At 32.0% G+C, this 20,523-nt stretch overlaps 1 protein-coding gene across 5 annotated transcripts; it reads right to left on the reverse strand.

The window, feature by feature from the left end:
- Window positions 1-6,278: 6,278 nt before the first annotated feature.
- l(3)76BDm (trafficking protein particle complex subunit 8 homolog l(3)76BDm) lies at window positions 6,279-13,961 on the reverse strand. 5 transcript variants are annotated; one of them, XM_067352238.1, is made up of 11 exons: window positions 13,535-13,961; window positions 12,874-13,315; window positions 12,499-12,741; window positions 11,844-12,371; window positions 11,070-11,589; window positions 10,823-11,008; window positions 9,988-10,731; window positions 9,750-9,915; window positions 8,477-9,548; window positions 7,989-8,297; window positions 6,279-7,262 (listed from the first exon to the last, which is right to left on the reverse strand). In XM_067352238.1, the coding sequence occupies exons 1-10, from the start codon at window positions 13,689-13,691 to the stop codon at window positions 8,030-8,032; spliced, it is 4,326 nt and encodes a 1,441-aa protein (XP_067208339.1). In that variant the 5' UTR covers window positions 13,692-13,961; the 3' UTR covers window positions 6,279-7,262; window positions 7,989-8,029. The 5 variants fall into 5 exon arrangements, with proteins under 5 accessions (XP_067208339.1, XP_012215024.1, XP_067208340.1 ...); XM_012359601.2 differs by having other exon boundaries at window positions 6,279-6,646; window positions 13,535-13,960; XM_067352239.1 differs by having other exon boundaries at window positions 6,474-8,297; window positions 13,535-13,634; window positions 13,759-13,961.
- Window positions 13,962-20,523: the final 6,562 nt, after the last annotated feature.

A 20,523-nucleotide genomic window follows, 5' to 3' on the forward strand; every position in this document is an offset into this window, starting at 1 on the left:
GCTCGGCGGCGTTGACCCTAGCGGCTGCAGCGAGCGCGGTATGGAGAAGAAAGAAGGCGTATACCGCGGAAATCGGCAGAAATGTTCAACAAATTCCGAGAACTGTGCTAGGAGATTGTTTTATAAAACTATAATTTCTCTCAGGACAGTCGATATATATATATACTGTGAGTCACAAAATTATTCGTTCAGTCGAGAATGCAACAAAGATGAATGAAATAATGAGACAACAAAGGACTTTTTGAAATTTTTTAATTTGGAAATACATAATTTACAGTTCAATATAACAGAATTGTAAAAAAATTTGGAACATTGTGGTTTATAATTACAGAAAAACAGGTTATAACAATTCTTTACACGTTTCCACGTCACAAAATTATTCGCTCATTTTGTAGAAATTATTATTTTAATAAAATTTATACTTAGTGGGATACCCTTTTTGTTTTATAACTTCGGCAAGTCTTTTTGGCATCGATCCTACTATTTTTTTCAAATAATCACTGTCTATTTTTTGCCATTCCTTTTGTAATCTATTTTGCAACTCAGTTTTGCTTGTAATAGAATGTTTGCGAATTTTTTCCGTAGTACTCTTCGAACTGTTTCGTGGGAAACTTCTTTTTCAGAGAAATTTTGAAGAAGTGAGTTTATTCGGGGAGCACTTATCTTCGGATTTTCTTTAACTTTCCTAACTACAAACGCTCTTCTGAGGAATTTAATAATTTCTTTCTACCACGGCCTGTTTTATTTTCTATTCGTCCTTCGTCTTCGTATCGTTTAATAACGTATCGTGCCGTCAAATAACTTTTACAAACAATACTTCCAATTTCTTTTCAAGATTTACTATTTTTTCAATAAAAAATAATTAATTTCCTAACTTCAAGATTTGTTTCTTTGCTTTTTCTGTCCATGATAATGAATTAATGAAACGAGAAGTTATAAATGGAAATCGATGCTTACTGAATGCTTTTCTATGTTATACTGACTATCTTAAGCAACAATCAGAAACAAATACTCATTGAAGTTAGTAGACTGCATTTGTTTTAGTCGGTTCGTAGCGTGAGCGAATAATTTTGTGACGTGAAATCGTGTAAAGAATTGTTATGACCTGCTTTTCTGTAATTATAAACCACAATGTTTCAAATTTTTTTTACGATTCTGTTATATTGAACTGTAAATTATGAATTTCCAAATTAAAAAATTTCAAAAAGTCCTTTGTTGTCTCATTATTTCATTCATTTTTGTTGCATATTTTTATTTATCAATCTTTTATAAATAAGATATTTTTAAAATAATTTTTGACAATATCTGATTTATAAAGAATTGGTAAATACACAATTTTTAAAAAAGGCAATTTTTAGGGTAGTCATATTAAAAAAATAAACAAGTATTTGATCCGACCAATATAGTTTCAAGTTTTATGACACGGTTTTTTTCAATTGATATACAATATTTGTTTTAGAAAAAATTAAAGTCTTCCAGAACAAGCACACAAAATTTTGTGTATGTGTAGTGTTAAGAATATAGAATTAGATTTTAAAACTTAATTGTTAAATGAAACTTTGTGCGGTGCACACTTGCTTGCGGCGGTTCATGACTACAGTCCTCTCAAATTATAAATAAAAAGATTGTTTTTACTGTCTAGCTTGCATTCGTGTTTAATATGCGAGTATTTTTACATCTATTATAGTTTACGTGTAAACGCCCAACCCTGGCTTTTAATATTCAAAATAAGTTTTGGGTCATTACTGTATGAAATATCTATAAGAGTTTATCATCTTTTTAAATATTAACAAAAATGCAATACTTTATTTACACACACGCACACACACACACACACACACACGCGCGCGCGCGCGCGCGAAATTAAAGAAGTAATTTATTAAAATAATTTAAATGTACATTTTCAAATTACACAGGTTATTGAAAATAACTGATCTTTTGCTAAATAAACTGTAAATGCAAAAATAAATGCTACAATATGTATTTACAATACGTGTGTATTTATATTTCAAATCTGATTGATATACATAATCATGTTTTACAAGTATGCATTACCGACACTTTGTAGATATAGCACATATCGGAACCAAAAAGTCGTGGACATAGCACGGAAGAGACCCAAAAGATCGTGGACATTACCTACGGGATTTGTGGACATTGGCTACGTAGTTCAATGTGCACGTTTTGTGCACATAGAGGCGCTAGCCCACAGAAACACGAAAAATGCGGGCATGTCCACTCTCAGTCTTCTCTCTGGTAGTATCACGGTGTAAGAATATAAGGTGATTTCACGGCAAGATCTATAGAGAGCATTGAGTAAAAAGAAACAGGAGGGAGCGTTTGGTCGTAAAAGTGCGGACGGAAGTGACTATATAAAGTGGTCGCTCAAGATGGCCGCTCAAGGGCGCCAATATTGAATGACTTGTTATGTTTAATTAGGAAATAATGTACAATTAAAAGAAAATAACTATAATATGCAACAATAATACCAAATTTTAATGGCGTTTTTCATTAGAATTGCACTCGTGCAGTATTTCCATAAGAGCAATGTTAAAATCTAAAATCTAAATTTATATTAAATCTTTCGTCCTTACAAAAATTTATCCATGCATTTCTTTGATCCGGATTTTTCGGAAACCTGTTTGTGAATGAAAATTATTTAGTAATTATTGTGAATCTACAATTTCACAATACTATACATATGATTATAATCTCCAAAATAAAAATCTCATTATTGTTGATAATACTAACCGATGAAACGTTATTCCATGATTTTGAGCTGCTGCTGTTATGCCACAAGCTCTACAGATACCATTTTGATCGTTTATTTCCGTACACTGTTGCATAAAAGACTATACACTGCATATTAATGCGTACGGCGTACGGTATGCCGCTTGCCGCTATGCTCGAGCATTCCCTCTCACTTTCAAAAAGTGGTCGCTCAAGATGGCTGTCATGACGTACATCCGTCCGCGGATTTACCTAGTCCTGGCTAGTATATGCTCCCTCCTGTTTCTTTTTACTCAATGATAGAGAGAAGGTTACCTCAGGCAAACCGGTTGTGGGCGAGGGACGATGAAGTAAGGGGGGAGCTAGAAACAGCTTGTAGGCGAGAGGCGACGAAGGAAGGGGAGAGCATGATGATCTCATCGACTAACAGTAGCTGTCTCTCTCGCACGCTTTAGTGTTTTCTCTCTCGCTTCTTTAATATAGAAATGCTTTAAGTTTTTATCGAAAAAATACTTTTATTTTGTAAAATATTGATAGCACTGAAAATTGCGTAATAAAAATTGAAAAGTAAATTAGAAAGGCGCTATAAATTACATATATTGCAAATTATAGCGCTAGATATTTAACGTTTATAATGTTAAATATCGCTGCAACAGATGCATTTGTAATACAAATTGCTTTGTACTTGTATTTAGACTGTAATATCAATGAAAATAAAATATAATTTGGGGATATACACAAAAAATATCATTTGTAAAGTAGTAAAATAAAAGAAAAAATAGTACATATTTAAAAATTAATTTAAAATTAATATTTACTGTTTATATGCATTATTTACAAAAGAAATACTATAAAGAAATTTATTTTTTATATTTAATTGTAAAAACCTCAAAAATTGTAAAAAAATTATTAATTAATTTAACGCAAATAAATTTCTTTATATTAACAGATTACAACATATATGTATTTTTATTATTATAGATACTTATAAAAATTTTATTATTATACTTATATACTTATTATATTTATTATACTTAATTTTTATTATAGATACTTATAAAATTTTATAATCACAATGTTGCCGCATATTTAATGATCCCTAATATATACCCCATTATATTTGTTTTAAAGAATTATTTTAAGATTTCAACAGAAACATTTTAATAATATTTTATTAGCAAATATTTGAAAATTGTTAACACTTTGTAAATTTTATCATATAAATATTCACATTTGCAATGTTGAAACATATATTACAATTTCATTATTTAAGTTTGTATCATAATAAATTTGTGTATGATGCTTTTTATATTATCCTAGAATTGTACTTACATTTATGAATTTCAGTTACAATTTCTTGACAATTTTTGAGGTTTTCACAATTAAATATAAAAAATAAATTTCTTTATAGTATTTCTTTTGTAAATAATGCATATAAACAGTAAATATTATTTTAAAAATAATTTTTAAATATGTACTATTTTTTCTTTTATTTTACTACTTTACAAATGATGTTTTTTGTGTATATCCCCAAATTATATTTTATTTTCATTGATATTACAGTCTAAATACGAGTACAAAGCAATTTGTATTACAAATGCATCTGTTGCAGCGATATTTAACATTATAAACGTTAAATATCTAGCGTTATAATTTGCAATATATATAATTTATAGCGCCTTTCTAATTTACTTTTCAATTTTTATTACGCAATTTTCAGTGCTATCAATATTTTACAAAATAAAAGTATTTTTTCAATAAAAACTCAAAGCATTTCTATATTAAAGGAGCGAGAGAGAAAACACTAAAGCGTGCAAGAGAGACAGCTACTGTTAGTCGATGAGATCATCATGCTCTCCCCTTCCTTCGTCGCCTCTCGCCTACAAGCTGTTTCTAGCTCCCCCTTTTCTTCATCGTCCCTCGCCCACAACCGGTTTGCCTGAGGCATTGAGTAAAAAGAAACAGGAGGGAGCATATACTAGCCAGTAACGGGATTCTGTAATGTTAACGATGTCGTTATGGTATCGTTGCGCAGCTATTACATGATACAAAAAACCTGCGCAACGATACCATAACGACATCGTTAAGGTTACAGAATCCTGCTACAGGACTAAGTAAATCCGCGGACGGATGTACGTCATGACAGCCATCTTGAGCGACCACTTTTTGAAAGTGAGAGGGAATGCTCGAGCATAGCGGCAAGCGGCATACCGTACGCCGTACGCATTAATATGCAGTGTATAGTCTTTTATGCAACAGTGTATGGAAATAAACGATCAAAATGGTATACTGTAGAGCTTGTGGCATAACAGCAGCAGCTCGAAATCATGGAATAACGTTTCATCGGTTAGTATTATCAACAATAATGAGATTTTTATTTTGGAGATTATAATCATATGTATAGTATTGTGAAATTGTAAATTCACAATAATTACTAAATAATTTTCATTCACAAACAGGTTTCCGAAAAATCCGGATCAAAGAAATGCATGGATAAATTTTTGTAAAGACGAAGAATTTAATATAAATTTAGATTTTAGATTTTAACATTGCTCTTATGGAAATACTGCACGAGTGCAATCCCAATGAAAAACGCCATTAAAATTTGGTATTATTGTTGCATATTATAGTTATTTTCTTTTAATTGTACATTATTTCCTAATTAAACATAACAAGTCATTCAATATTGGCGCCCTTGAGCGGCCATCTTGAGCGACCACTTTATATAGTCACTTTCGTCCGCACTTTTACGATCAAACGCTCCCTCCTGTTTCTTTTTACTCAATGCGTCAAAGCTTATAGCGTTTTCGAATAAACGGGGTTTGAACGATCTAGGGTTGATCAATCACTATTTTACTATAAATGCAAGTCTTTCATTGGTGGAGAGGTTGCAATGACGTCATTAACCAATCTTGGGTCGTTCAAATCCTGTATAATCGAAAACGCTATTAAAGTTAGCGATCTAGTACTAGTATAGACATCTGTGCTGTGAAATTTTCACTCTTCACGTTTTCGTTCCTAGAGAAAATTACACGATCGATGCCCAGTGTAGAATTTACGACAAGAGTGACAAAAGTCCGAGTCCTGACTGGATTTTGGTGAACTCATGCGGGGAAATTAAGAAATTCCGGACAAGGACAGACGCTTCCACAGAAAAAATATATCATTTCAGCTACATATTTTTTCTTTAAGACAACTATGTGTTTCTTTTTTACACCAATTGATTTCTCTCATTGTATTGTGCATAAAAGTTTTAAGATAAAATAATTCAAATATGAATATTTAACGAGATATTTCATAGTTTATATAAAATTATGTCAAATTAAAGTATAAAATATCTCGTAAACTTATTAACGTAAACTCCCGTAAACTATTTAAATTTTTGGTCATCCTACCCTTATTACGCCGAATATTACGAGGAATCAATTTATATAAAAAAAATCAGAGTAATTCTATTTAAGAAAATAAAGATGACCTTCAAATCTCTGAAACGCTTCCATTTATAAAAAAAATACACACTATGTAATGATTCCCTCGAAATATGCAACTTTTGTATGCAACAATATTTTATACAACGCATAGTTTACAAGTTATTCATAGTTTACAAAGGTAAATTTTTTTATCAGACTCATCCTGTATATAGTTCAATGTATGAGAAGACTCTCTCCAGTATGTTATAGAGCTCAATGTTGATAATCCTTTTGGAATTAGGAATTTGATGGTATTGTCATAAGTGACGCGTATTTTGAAATAAAAATGTTACATATTTAGCCGTGTTACATGTTTATAATAATCAGATATATTAAAATAAAATTTCTAAGTTATATAATGCATATTCACTTTCGATAATATTGCATATATATAATACGCTATTATCTATAAAGTTTCCAATACTTTCTCCTCTTTTTTGGCAAACCTATAATAAAAAAAACAAATATATGCATAAAATGTGATATAAAAAATATCCTGCGTAAAATTGAGTACATGATTACTAATTTTACTTGCTTGCGACTAATGTATAAATAATTACATCTGTATAAACTATATCTACATGTGATTGCACATATATTTGTAATGCACTATCAAAAGTATAATACACATTTCTTGAAACTTTAATTATAAAATAAATATTTTAACATGACATTTAAAAATTTAAATCTTGCTATATATAAAGAATAATTTGTTACACTAATTATAAATTATTACAAAAAAGCTATGTAAAAACTTTAAATAGGAAGTGTTATTATTATGTATTATGGAAAGACATAATATATACTATACAATCACTATTATAATCGTTAAAAGTGCACCCTACATAATTCTAGTTCATTATTTACTTAACTTGTGAATTTGATAGATATATACAGAACTCTTTCTTTTTTTGCACTTTGTTATAATCCATATGTGAATTCAATATGTGACTTGCACACGTTCTCATTTTATGAAATACACTGTACAAAAAAATACAAGCTTATATCTAAAAGATTTCTAGTATGCCTTAATATTTGCTCTTTTGAATTTTTTCAGATATCCTAAAAAAAATACTTATTAAGCTTATTGTGTGTGTCGTTCACAAAATGTTTAAAAGCTTCTTTCTTATAATTCTATTTTCTTTACTGTCACATAACAATCACATTATCAATCGCCAAATATATACATAAATATTGAATTTAAATCAAGATTGTCGGGGTCCTTTTAATTTTTGATAAGAAAAATTACTTTTCATCTATTTTGCTCATGTAAATTTAAGAAATTTACTTCTATAAAAAGAATCCTTTTACTAACAAAAATAACATGAAAATGATAGATAATTATAAAAATGCTTTATATGGACGATATGTCTCGAAAAGGTAACATGTATTAATTGTTTGGCAGTTAAAGGTGCAATCATGCCTAATTGACTACTGCAACAGGAAAGAATCGTCTGAATTTCGGCAACCGACTGTTTCATAAATTACTGCGAGGTAGCTCAAGAATAACAAGTCACAAAAAAGTTAGGTACCTACATTTGTATAACCGGCGAAGAATAAAATTGATCCTGAAACGGGAAACCTTGATTCGTATATATTTCGTGTACTCAGTGACAGGTTTTTTTTTTTTGCAAAACAACTGATGTGCGAAATGTGATGTATCGGTGTAAAAAATACGTTGACGTTATTAAAATATCAGTTGTAATATAATGTATAACAATTTCCACACGACGTATGTACATACACTGACGAGGAATGATTTTGAATTATATTAAAAATAATACATACTTCCATGTTTGCTAGTATGACTTCCTACATGAAGTAGTAATTTATGTACTGTCGTCGTTAATAATACATATACTCTCCATTTTGCCTTTCTGAACAATATACTCCTTGCTATTTACAACTTTCACGGAGATTTCTATTCGCGCTGCTAAGTCGTACGATCCTGGACTGAGTAATACAGCGTGTAACTTTACGGTACTATTTGTATGCGCTTCAACGTTAGAATAAACTGACGTATGGCCGGCATACTTATAGTACGCCGAAGCTTGCGGCAAGTACAGTTGGGATTTTATGTTTGGAAGATGAGTTTCACTGTAAAAGAAAAATTGCACACACACACACACACACACATATATATATATATATATATATGTGTGTGTGTGTGTGTGTGTGTGTAGCCATATATGTAAGAGTAAAAAAAAGTAATAAAAATAGAAATTACGATATTTAGAATATTAAGATGTAATGATATGATATTTTAACTCACTTACCTACTAGTGCCTATTGTATTTATTTTAACATCGAGTCGCATCTCTGAGTGATTTTGTAAATACATTATTACAGGAATAATGCACAATCGGTTCTGCTGAAAATCGTGTGTTACTTGTTTCTGATGATTTAGAGAAAAGGAAATTAGACTTTTCAAGCATTCTGCTTCCCACGCAGGATCTTTGACAGGGACCGTTACCATATTAGGTACATTTCGGTCCGGCCCGAAGATTTTTAAACGTGTACCGTATTCATTACGCTCAGTACGTGATTCTCTCAGATGTTTGTATATTTTGTTCAAATGCTCAAGTTCGAGGTGATGTTGTCCAACCGCTTTCCGAGTGACTATGCCGCTTTCCGTCACATTGGCATACCACTTAACGATTAATGTAGAATTTAATGCCATGATATCCGATATAGAGTTATGCTCGATATTTTGTTGTGGTTGAAATTGTTGTATATCGTTTACGTTTTCATTTATATCCAACGGTTGAATGTGACGTTTCTGTACAAAATCAATAAATGGATAATCGTTGATCAACATAGCATTGCCTTCGTCAGAAATCAAGGATACATCGGAAATGGCCAAGTCGCTACCAGTTTTTTTCTTCAGCTTCAGCATCAGATGGAACACTTCTTGAGGCTGCACTTTTATACTTGATGATGGAACAGAAGAATGAAATGCGAACCATAGTACGCTTTGAAGCGATACTTTGGATAGCATAATTTCGTTTATGGATGGATCGTGAACCTGATTCGTATTCTTAACAGACATTATTAAATTTAACGTTGGCGAGTCGTTTTTAAACAATCCGCTTCTAGCAGCAATCGCGGTAATTTGAATTGAATCCAACACCGTTAATTGCCAGGTGTGTCGGCACAACCGGTGTTTCAATGTGATTCTTGACTCGGCATTTTCATAATAGAAAAGCAAATCTAATCTGTGAGTGCCCTTCTCACGAGGTGCTTGCACCCAAAGCGGCAGTTTATGAATTTCACCCACATTTAATATACCATTTTTAGAGACTGGTAATATTACCTTCGTGACTGATCTACTCTTTTTCAACATTGAATCTGTAAATACAACATTATCATATTCAACAATATACATGAAAACGATAGCAGTAATTAGACAGAATGTAAAGCTATATCTTTTTCATTTGCAAGAACAAAATGTACACATATTATACAACTTTTATTTTTTATTCAGTAAAATAACTGAGCAAAAGATGAGCAATTGAAATTCTGGAATTCTCTTTCGGATAAGATGCTTACCTTCGTTTCTGTCAAAGTCTGATGTGTTTTTCAATGTGAAAAGTTTAGCATCCGTGGATGCAATGCATATATTCGTCAATGATGCGTTGCCTACATTTTCCAATGTGACTTCTATCTTTTGTATTTCACCGCATAGCATCTCTGGTGACAGTTTAGAAAAGAATATCTATGAAAGAAAGTACAAATGTCAATTTTGCACGTCGCATCAAAATAATATTATTTTTGCTTGAGAATATACCTGCATAAATGGTGCCTTTTCTATTACATTCATTTGCAATCTATAATCTTTTCCGTATGTGATCATGCCAGGCTTTTCTTTGATATTTTTCAATTTTGGCGGCGTAATTTCGAACAATCTTTTCCCGGCGACAACGGTGGTTGAATTAGCAATCGGTGGATCACTTATTGTCTGTACTGAATTGGACAATTTATAACTTATACCTATAATCTCCAACTCCCCTACACGCCTGGGTGTAAGAGATAACACGATATTTTGCTTGCAAACTGGTTGCAACAAAATTGCATCTATAACATCCGAGTCGACCGGACTTGAACTGTTGCTCGTTTTTATTTCATTCGTAATAACTTCATTGTTGCAAGTGAACGACCACAATAAAGTCATATCTGACAACGGTAGCGGAACATGTAGCGGATTGTGCAATTCGATAAAATAATGCACTGGTTCATCTAAAACTGCATTTGGCTTTACAGTATTATTACTTGTTCTAGAATACAATGCGACTGTCGGCTTAAATATCATGGGTAGAGATCCCTGTGCCTCAGTTATCAAGAGTTCCTCCATTTTGAACCATTTCGCATCATCCGTCTCTTCGGTACTGAACGTAATGTGACTCGCTGGAATATTGCTTTCAGTTTGTTTACTCAACGGACCGTATAATACTTTAATATTGTCGCTATTTAATAAGGGCAAAGGTAAAATAGGAAGTTCTTTGCAAGTCGCACCACTTTCCTGAAACAATAACTGTGCAACGATCATAAATAAAAATTATCTAATGCAATTATTATTTATATGATGACTTATTCGTTTCTCACATGTACTCGCATGTACTCACATTACAAGTATGTAAAAATTCTCGTAAAAACGCAGCTTGTTGTAAAGCATGTTGTTTGCTGGAAGCGTTAAGTAATTTTTCAAAGGCCTTTACCGCCTCGGAAATTTGTTTTAGGGACGCAGCCTGCCTGCCGATTGTGAAATGAATGTGATCTTCAGCCAAAGACCAACCTCTTTTGTAGTACACCTAGTGCCACATATTATTAATGAACAATTCAGCGTTTCTAACAAAACGCAACGATGTTTACCTGATAAGCTTGTTGATAACATCTCAGCGAGTGTTTTCTTTGTCCGGCCTTCGAGAATCTATGTCCAGCTAAAACCGCATGGAAGGCATATTTGCGCATCATCTTCGGTCCGATAAAGCAATAAGCAGCTTGCTCCAGTAACAAAGCCGAACGTAAATCTGAATCCTCGCTGGTCATTCGTATCAGTTGTTTCGCAGCTTCGCCGTATAAACCCCGACCCTTTAAACACTCGGCGCTAAGCAGAGTAGCTCTTGTTGCGAACTGAGGCATCTTACAGCTGTTCGCGTAAGTCAGTATCGCATCGTCCATGTACTCGATAGTTTTCCTGTTTGTCTCCCCTTGCATAAAGGCGCTTAAAGCAGCCATCTCCAGAGCACCCGCATAATATACCCATGCTTGATCAGCTGCAAAGTCGCGCTTAGCACTGTGATACACCTGATATGCGAGCGAATAGTGGCCAAACATGAAACACAGATCGCCTAAACGTCGTAATTGCAACTCTGGCGATTCTGCTGTATAACTAAAATATAAATGTGCAAAATCTCAGAATTGCCGTACATATATCGTGTTTACACAATTAATGTAATTTTAAGACAAATTTGCTAAACTAATAAATCTAAAAATTTAATAACGCAACGTGTAGTACTTGAAAGACCAATAAAAATCTAAAAATCTTAGATTTTCCAAAAAAATTTTGATATAAAATTTAGAATTAACATAGTCTAGCAAATTACAATAAAATGTAAAAAATAATGAGCAATAATTTCTTCTTACATTACAGCATTGGATGGTGTCGAACCAGGTACACCTGGCTTATTTGTACCAAACCATCTTCTTGTAGCGCTAAATAATGACCTGCTGACTCCTTTTTTGTTCGAGATCACATCGTTCAATAGGCCAATCTGCTTTTCTACATAAGGCAACAAACTTCGCAAACAGAATTCCGTTATCAACGTGCGTAATCTTTCCAAATCTTGGGTGGAAAGACGAGCACCGTGTTGAGCAACCACATAATTCGGAGAATCCGCCCAAACATTTGTATTTATTGGCGAACTAGTTAGAACAGATTGACTTTTAACGTTAGTTGCAGAAATAAAACTTTGCGATTTTTCATTGTCTGGACTGAGTGGATGTATTGTAACTGGAACCGCTTCTTGTCCAACTTCTAAATGCGTATTCGTCAATTCAGATATTTCAGAAGAGAGATTTATTGCGTCAATTGCAGATACTAATTGTGGTAAATCGGGAGATGACAATGCAATACAGTTGTGTGGCATTACCGGTGTCCCCGCTTGGCTCGTTCTGCAACAGAAAAAAATCACTTTTCATGAACTATAAATTTTCGAAATGTATTTAAGCTATATATATAAGCTTATAATCTATTCTTGCCAACATACTATCGTTATTTATAAGTAATTAAAAAATTTACTTGTCAGACTCAGTAGTCAGCTCGCTCGGCATAGCGGATACTCCGCCTGTATCCGCAGGTGTACGAGGAGAGCTGTTTTGTTCACTGCTAGACAATTCTGAATGTTTAATCAAAAATTGGCTCCAAGGATCTGGCAAGTGTGTATTATCATCGGAAAGACCAGGCGGTCTCGAATTCATTTGTAATAAAAAACAATTGTTAGCACCGTAAATAGTCTTCATCTCAGTAAAAACTAATTCTGCTCTGAAAGATAGATACACACATATAGGTTTCTTTTTTCAAAAAAACTGCCATTATTAACTCTGTAGTTTTGTATAATTAATTGTTGTATAAAGATAATATAAAAAATTAAAAATGAAAAAAAAGTGTACTTACTTGTTTCTATCGTCCTGAATAGCATCATGAACTAAGATATAATATCTAAGAGCATTATTATTGAACCATTTAGGCAATTTTCCTGGTATACTTTGATGCAATTGTGCTCCCATAGTCTGTATTTTTTCTAATGGATTATCTTCAGCTGTAGAAACAACTATCATGCATCCAAGTAGATGCTTTGTGAATTCATGATCTGATGGAAACTGGACACTTAGAAAAGTTTCTCTCCATGCTTCAAACCAGGGAACAGAAATGGGAATATCTAATTCAGTTGCACCAATGCAAACAGTGGTTGTACGTTCACACAAAGCAGAACTGACTGCTTCGTTCAACATCTTTTTGGCAAGACAAGGTTCTGGTGGTCGCGTATTAATATCTTGTATAGCAAGGCGAAGATTTCTGATCGTTACAGTGTTTCCTTGTGGATCCTTAAAATGACCTAAAAGTACAGATTGTTTTTAACATAATGTATTTGTGCACATATAATTTAATTTGAAATTTTTAATTCTAATAGATACATAATAAGAGTAATCAACTGCATCAATAAGACTTTTAATTATTAATATAGTATATAGGATATACGTGGATAATGCATAGATATCCTAAGTAAAAATGAATGATAAACTGACACGTGAAAAGTGTTGGCTATTTAGTTTACCTTCGGTATTTAATTTGCAAAAAGGTTGAAGCAACTCGACGAACGACAGATTATTCTTTTGGCACGCAGCATCGGCCGTGACCGAGCAGACCACGGCAATCTGCGGAGAAAAAGCATTACCAATGAACTCCCGCGGGGTTAGTTTACACTGAGCCATGTTTTTGCACGTGAACTAATCAAAACATAACCCGCAACCGCGCTTTTACGATAGCATCGAAACGCACTCTCATCGATTCGTGATCATTCGCGTCCCGCATTCCGCGATCACATTACTCCCGCTCGTTATCTCACAAGTCGACGATAGACCTGCGAATAACAACTCATCCCTCTGCAGTTGCGCTGATAAATATGTCCACCGAACAGCTGTTTTCCAAATAAACGTCACTGAAAATGTGATAATCAAGAAATGCGACCAAATCTTGCATTGCGCCATAAGACCGGAGCAACTGTGAGGGTGCTGTCCCATGACAGTCGGAACTTCGGAAAATGGAATCTCGGAAAAGTAATGGAGTGGGGGTCAACCAATCAGAATCATGTAAGTTTCCGAGTTTCGTTGGCCTCGTTCTCCATGGAGTGACTTTTATGGAAAACGGAATGGTATTCTAACCTCAAAATATTTTTTAATTTAGAAAATTTCTTCATTATCTTCTATTATAATAAAAAATACATTCAAATTTCACTTTTTTACGGATTCTTCTACTATAGTAATTATTTTTTTGTTATAAAACAATAAAAATAAATTTTTTAATTTTTAAAAATTTCGGAAATATTAATCCATAGGGAACCCAGCCACAAAAATTTCGCACCGACAATTTTTTAAACAATTTCTTTCTTCAAACGTTTCTTAAACATTTTTTAAACGTTTATTCTATATATATATATATATATACCGGGTGTTTCAGACCACCCGTCCCACCTTTTTAAAACGTAGGGATGTGCTTGTACAAAAAAATGGCTCAGACGAAATTTGCATGATTTCGAAGGATCTATCTGATGGTGACCTTGACTTTGACCTCGCAGTTGATTTTCAAGGTCATTTGAAGGTCAGAGTTATTTTTTAAAATGGAAACCCCTATTTTTGATTCCAAAATCTAATAGCTGGTGTCAAGAGCTTTTCAAAACACTATAATGAAGTTATTTTTCATTAAGTACTTTTCGAGTTATGAGGCTTGTAAATTACAGTATTTTGACATAAAATACAAAATATCTTGTAAAATATTCAATTTTTGGGAATCTTACCTTAATACTTTTATGCATAAAATAATGAGACGAATCAATTGGTATAAAGAAAACACATAGTTGCTTTCAAGAAAAAATATGTAGTTTGCAACATGCAACTGCATACTAGGGGGGTACAGGGGGGAGGGGCTCTGCCTATTACATGGCTAGTCACTATTATAGAAGTTTAAAATAACTTTCAAACACAATATGCTCTTCACCTTGCGTAGGGGCCTTGCTAATCTTTTCAGTATCTAATATTTTTAGTATATTGTAGACTCATACTTTTAGTAAGGCGAAGATTTAATTCATATATAAACTTTCTGCGCGCACACACCTTGCGTTGGGGTCTTGCTAATCTTTTCAGTATCTAGTATTTTTAGTATATTATAGACTCATTAGATTTTTAGCAAGGCAAAGATTTAATAAATATACATAAATTGTATACGCACACACGCCGCTACATTCTTGAACGGCATGCGCATGCAAGCTAAGGCCTACCTGTTTACCAAAGTTTTTAATCTTTAACGTCAATTTTCTCGAAAATTATCAGTTTTACACAAAAAATGCATAGAACATAAATAATGTATTTTTACAAGAACTACAACTTTTATTTGAAACATTTGTTTGTTACGTCAATATTTATTAAAATAATGTTAAAAAAGTGATATTTTTTCAGTTTTTTAATGTTTTGACCTTGAAAATGACCTTGTCGGCGATTTTCATTATCATATTCGTAATCAACGTGCAAAAATACAAAAAATAGTTTTAAAAAATCGGAGGGTTTTGCTAATCAGAACTTTATCCTTTAATTTATATAGTTTTTTAGTTTTATATTTAAAAAGTTTATGAAACATATTTAACATTTATTAAATAAAATTTATTAAATAAATAATCAGTGGACAATGCAAACAATTTATGATAAATGTGCTTATAAAAACTGTCGTAACGGACGATATACTACAGGTTCACATTTATTTAGATTTCCATCAAAGCAAGATGCAAAACAAAAATTATGGATACGCAACAGTGGTAAGTTTTGTTTATAAATTATTTTTTAAAAGCATACTTTTGCATATTTTTGAAATCGTGTTTATAAAAATAAGAAATGTTTCTTTAAATGATATAAATATATCCAATGATAATGTGTTGATGTATACACATTTAACAGCAAAATTAAAGCATCACCCGTTCTGCCCTCCAAATTTCAAGAGAATTTATAACTTCGTCAAAAGTAGGCATAATAAAATGTTCTGAGAAGCATTTTACAATTTGAAAGCTTTACTTTTGAGATCGGTATTTTAGTAAATGACTTACTGATTTTTTACAAAGCTACATCAAATATAAATAGAGATGCGTCAAATTTTAAAATTTTTTACTTTGAGAAGTTCTAATGCGTGATTTATAAATCGCATACAAATGCGATTTACATTATTTGAAAGCGTAAATCTTTACCTTTAATTTATTCGTTTGAACGTTGTGCAATTTTTTCAACAAATTATTCAATGTTAAAGTAAAAAAAATCATTTTTGCTTCAATATTAACACTTTCAAAAGCTATAAACCGCATTTGTGTGCGATTTTTAATTCATGTCATGGAACTTTGCAAAGTTCATACAAAAATTTTGAAATTTAACGCATTTTGCATTCTTTATTTGTATCCGTATAGCTTCATAAAAAATCAGTAACTTGTTTAATAAAGTACCAATCTGAAAAGTAAAGATTTCAAATGTAAAATTTGAATATGGAATATTTCATTATGATCATTTTTGACAAAGTTACACTCTTTCGAAATTTGCCTATTTTTAGAGAGCAGAATGAGTGATACTTTAATTTTGCTGTCGAATGTATAAGTAAAAGTAGCAATCTTAAATTTGTTTACAAAATGATTTAAAAATGATACTCTTAATTCGAGTTTTGATATCTTGTGGAGCAAAGTTATTTGATATTTGATTTTTAATAGGCTAAAGAACGTATTACGAATTTATGGATAAAATAAATTAAGACTTTTGTTATTCTGATATTTTCCTGGTAATTATATATTGCGCAATAGAGAGATGATCTCGGCATCTTTCGCGCATCAATATGTATTTTAGTGCTTGCTGAATATGTAAAGATTTCACAAAAAATTAAACTTTTTGATATAAGAAGTTTATAAAAAAAACATTAAAGAATAGTTAAATAAAGTACAATATAAGCGCGTGCGGATAAGATCAGCGGGATTTCGAGCCCAAGCACATCTCACGCACACACGAAACGCTGTACCTGTGTGACGCGCGCTCGGTTAAAAATAAGTTCAGCGAGTCGACCGAGCGTAAAAGATAGATAGAATTGACGGCCCAGATCAAAGAATTCGCCCAGCGCTTGAAATCCTGTAAAAGTATTGTACTCGATTTTATAATAATTTTTTACAACTTTAACTATTGTTATTTGTTAAATTACTATCGTCCTAAAAACCGCGTCTCTGGAGTGTATGTAAAATATTTCGAAATAATAATAAAAGTATTTAATTAAGAAACAGTATAAATAATAGTTCATCAAATTTTGAAAATTTTGAAAGTCGCAACATTAATTTTTTTAAATATAGGCTTGTAGAGATCGACGAGACGGAACTTTTTTCTATTTGCAGTTTTTTTGTTTGATGCTTATTTTTAATAATAAAAATAAAAAACTGAAAAATTTTTATCCCCAAATTCAATAAGATTTTAAGATATAAATCGTCGTAATTTGGCCAAATTTTATTGAAATTGTTTGAAATTTGGTATACGCATGCAGTATAGTCTAGCGATGCCTACAAAACAATAAAGAAGCTGAAAATCGCCTATTGTTTAATAATAATTAATTGCAAATTGAGGCCAATCGGTAACTACGTTTTTTTAGTTTCGCCGACAAAAAGTATCGAGGGAACTTGAAATTTGGAACAACTTCCAGTGATACATTTGTTCCTCACTACTGAAGGAAGATTTCTGGAAATTTTCAGATTGATTCATTGAAAATTTGCGGAAATATGCATTTTATAAGAAAACATGCGACACCGGCAATGATAGCTTTGTGAGCGCTGAGCAGGCAGCGTACTCGCCGTTCGGATTTCCAGGACTCGATTTTATAATGATTTTTTAATGGTTATACATTTGAACAATCGCTCACTTCCCACGAAATATCGAAATGATGAACTATTATTTATACTGTTTCTTAATTAAATACTTTTATTATTATTTCGAAATATTTTACATACACTCCAGAGACGCGGTTTTTAGGACGATAGTAATTTAACAAATAACAACAAGTTAAAGTTGTAAAAAATTATTATAAAATCGAGTCCTGGAAAACCGAACGACGAGTACGCTGCCTGATGGTGCTCAGCGCTCACGAAGCTATCATTGCTGGCGTCGCATGTTTTCTTATAAAATGCATATTTCCGCAAATTTTCAATGAATCGATCTGAAAATTTCCAGAAATCTTCCTTCAGTGGTGAGGAACAAATATATCACTGGAAGTTGTTCCAAATTTCAAGTTCCCTTGATACTTTTTGTCGGCGAAACTAAAAAAACATGGTTACCGATTGGCCTCAATTTGCAATTAATTATTATTAAACAATAGGCGATTTTCAGCTTCTTTATTGTTTTGTAGGCATTGCTAGACTATACTGCATGCGTATACCAAATTTCAAACAATTTCAATAAAATTTGGCCAAATTACGACGATTTATATCTTAAAATCTTATTGAATTTGGGGATAAAAATTTTTCAGTTTTTTATTTTTATTATTAAAAATAAGCATCAAACAAAAAAACTGCAAAAAGAAAAAAGTTCCGTCTCGTCGTTCTCTACAAGTCTATATTTAAAAAAAATTAATTTTGCGACTTTCAAAATTTTCATGCTCTGAGACGTTTAGACAATACTTTTACACGATTTGAGCGCAGAGCGAGTTCTTTGATCCGCGCCCTCAATTATTATCTCATTTATTATTTGAAAATAAAATAATTATGTTTTGAAAGTACTTTCAAAATATTTACTATTTGTCAATCGTTTTTCATTACTTTATTTTAGGGAATATTAAATTAGAAAAATAGACTGTCAATTCATTTCGTCGTGCTGGTCTGTGTGCAGATCATTTAATGCTAACTCATTTAAGGGAGAAGGCAAGAAAACATTAAAACGCGATGCTGTGCCAATTCGATTTAATGATTTGATAAATTTAGAAGAAAAATCTGAGGCAGCTATGGAAATAGAAGAGATGCAAAGAGCAAAAAAAGAATAAAACCAAATAAAAGAAATGGAAGAAGTGGAAAATACATATAATAACGCAATTGCAGGAACATCATTTAATATCAAACATAATGATAAAATAAATAATCAATTATTAGATCGATTCAAACAAACTTATCTTCCAGCAAAATTAAATTTTGACAAATCATTAGAAGAGGAAGGTATTACAGAATGGATGCATTTAGAACCTGTAAGATATGAAAACATTGATAAGTGTGATCTGTTAATGACAGAAAATTGTGAAGAAGAATATAATCCAGAAAAGATAATTAAAAGTTTAAAACGTGAAAATATTCGTTTGCGGCAGACTATAAAGCGTTTAAAATTGCGTTCACAACGTCGCCAAGTACCTAAGAAAAAAAAAATTAAAAAAATAAAAAAAAAAATACAAAATTTAATTAATGAACAAAATCTGCATCCCGTTGCAAAAGCAATGATTAATTTACAACACCATACTCTACATGCGGCATATACAGAGGAAGAAAAAACTCTTTCGAAACAGCTTTTTTATTATTCGGCATCTGCATTGCGTCGTTTACGAAAGGTAGGTTGCAATTTTCCTGCAGAACGAACTATTAGAAGATGGCACGAAGAATTTAATATAATGCCAGGATTTTGTGATGTTATATTCCGCAAACTGCAGGAAAAAATTTCAAAGTTGCCTGTAGAACAAAGAGTTTGTGCTTTAAAATGGGATGAAATGTATATAAAATCATATGAAGAATACTCATTTAGTCTGGATCAAATAGAAGGACTCGTTGATCTTGGGAAGGAAAAGTGAAAGGACAAAATGCGTATTTGTATTTTGTGTGGATAGTATAAATGCGCTTCATCCATGGCGTCAACCGCTAACATATTTTCTCCCAGGAAAATGTATGAAAGCGGAAGAAATAGTGATTTTAATGAAAGAATGCTTAGATAGATTGAGCAAAACGGGTGCTGATGTACGACTTATAACGTGCGATCAAGATCCATCTAATCAAAGCGTTTATGCTCAACTTGGTGTGCACTCAGATAAGACATATTTTATACATAATGAAAAAAAATATTACGCATTATTTGATTTTCCACATTTGGTAAAAAGATCGGCAAGCTTGTTAAGAAAACAAATATTTGTATTGCGATGGAAAAATAATAGTATCATATCCCGATTATGAAATAACATGGTCTATTGATTAAGTATGTACTGATTCTCCATATGTGAGAACAATGTACTAAAATTTTCATACACTTTAAGTATCTCGAACCAGAAATCGGTGTACAAAGTTAACTGTCTCACGTAGACTAATAAATTAATTTCTTTAAGAAAAATTAAAATTCCGCACTAACATCCTGCGACGGCTCTCAATGCTCTTCTATTATATTATGTGATAGCTATCATTTGAGCCTTTCCTTTATATGTGTTAGATTGTTAATTGAAAATGTATATCTTTGTTCATTTTACATTATGTCGTAATTTTTCGTAAATTATACTCTAAAATTTAAGATTACAATTTGCACATTT

The sequence above is a fragment of the Linepithema humile genome, chromosome 3 (assembly GCF_040581485.1).
Source record: "Linepithema humile isolate Giens D197 chromosome 3, Lhum_UNIL_v1.0, whole genome shotgun sequence".
Lineage (NCBI taxonomy): Eukaryota > Metazoa > Arthropoda > Insecta > Hymenoptera > Formicidae > Linepithema > Linepithema humile.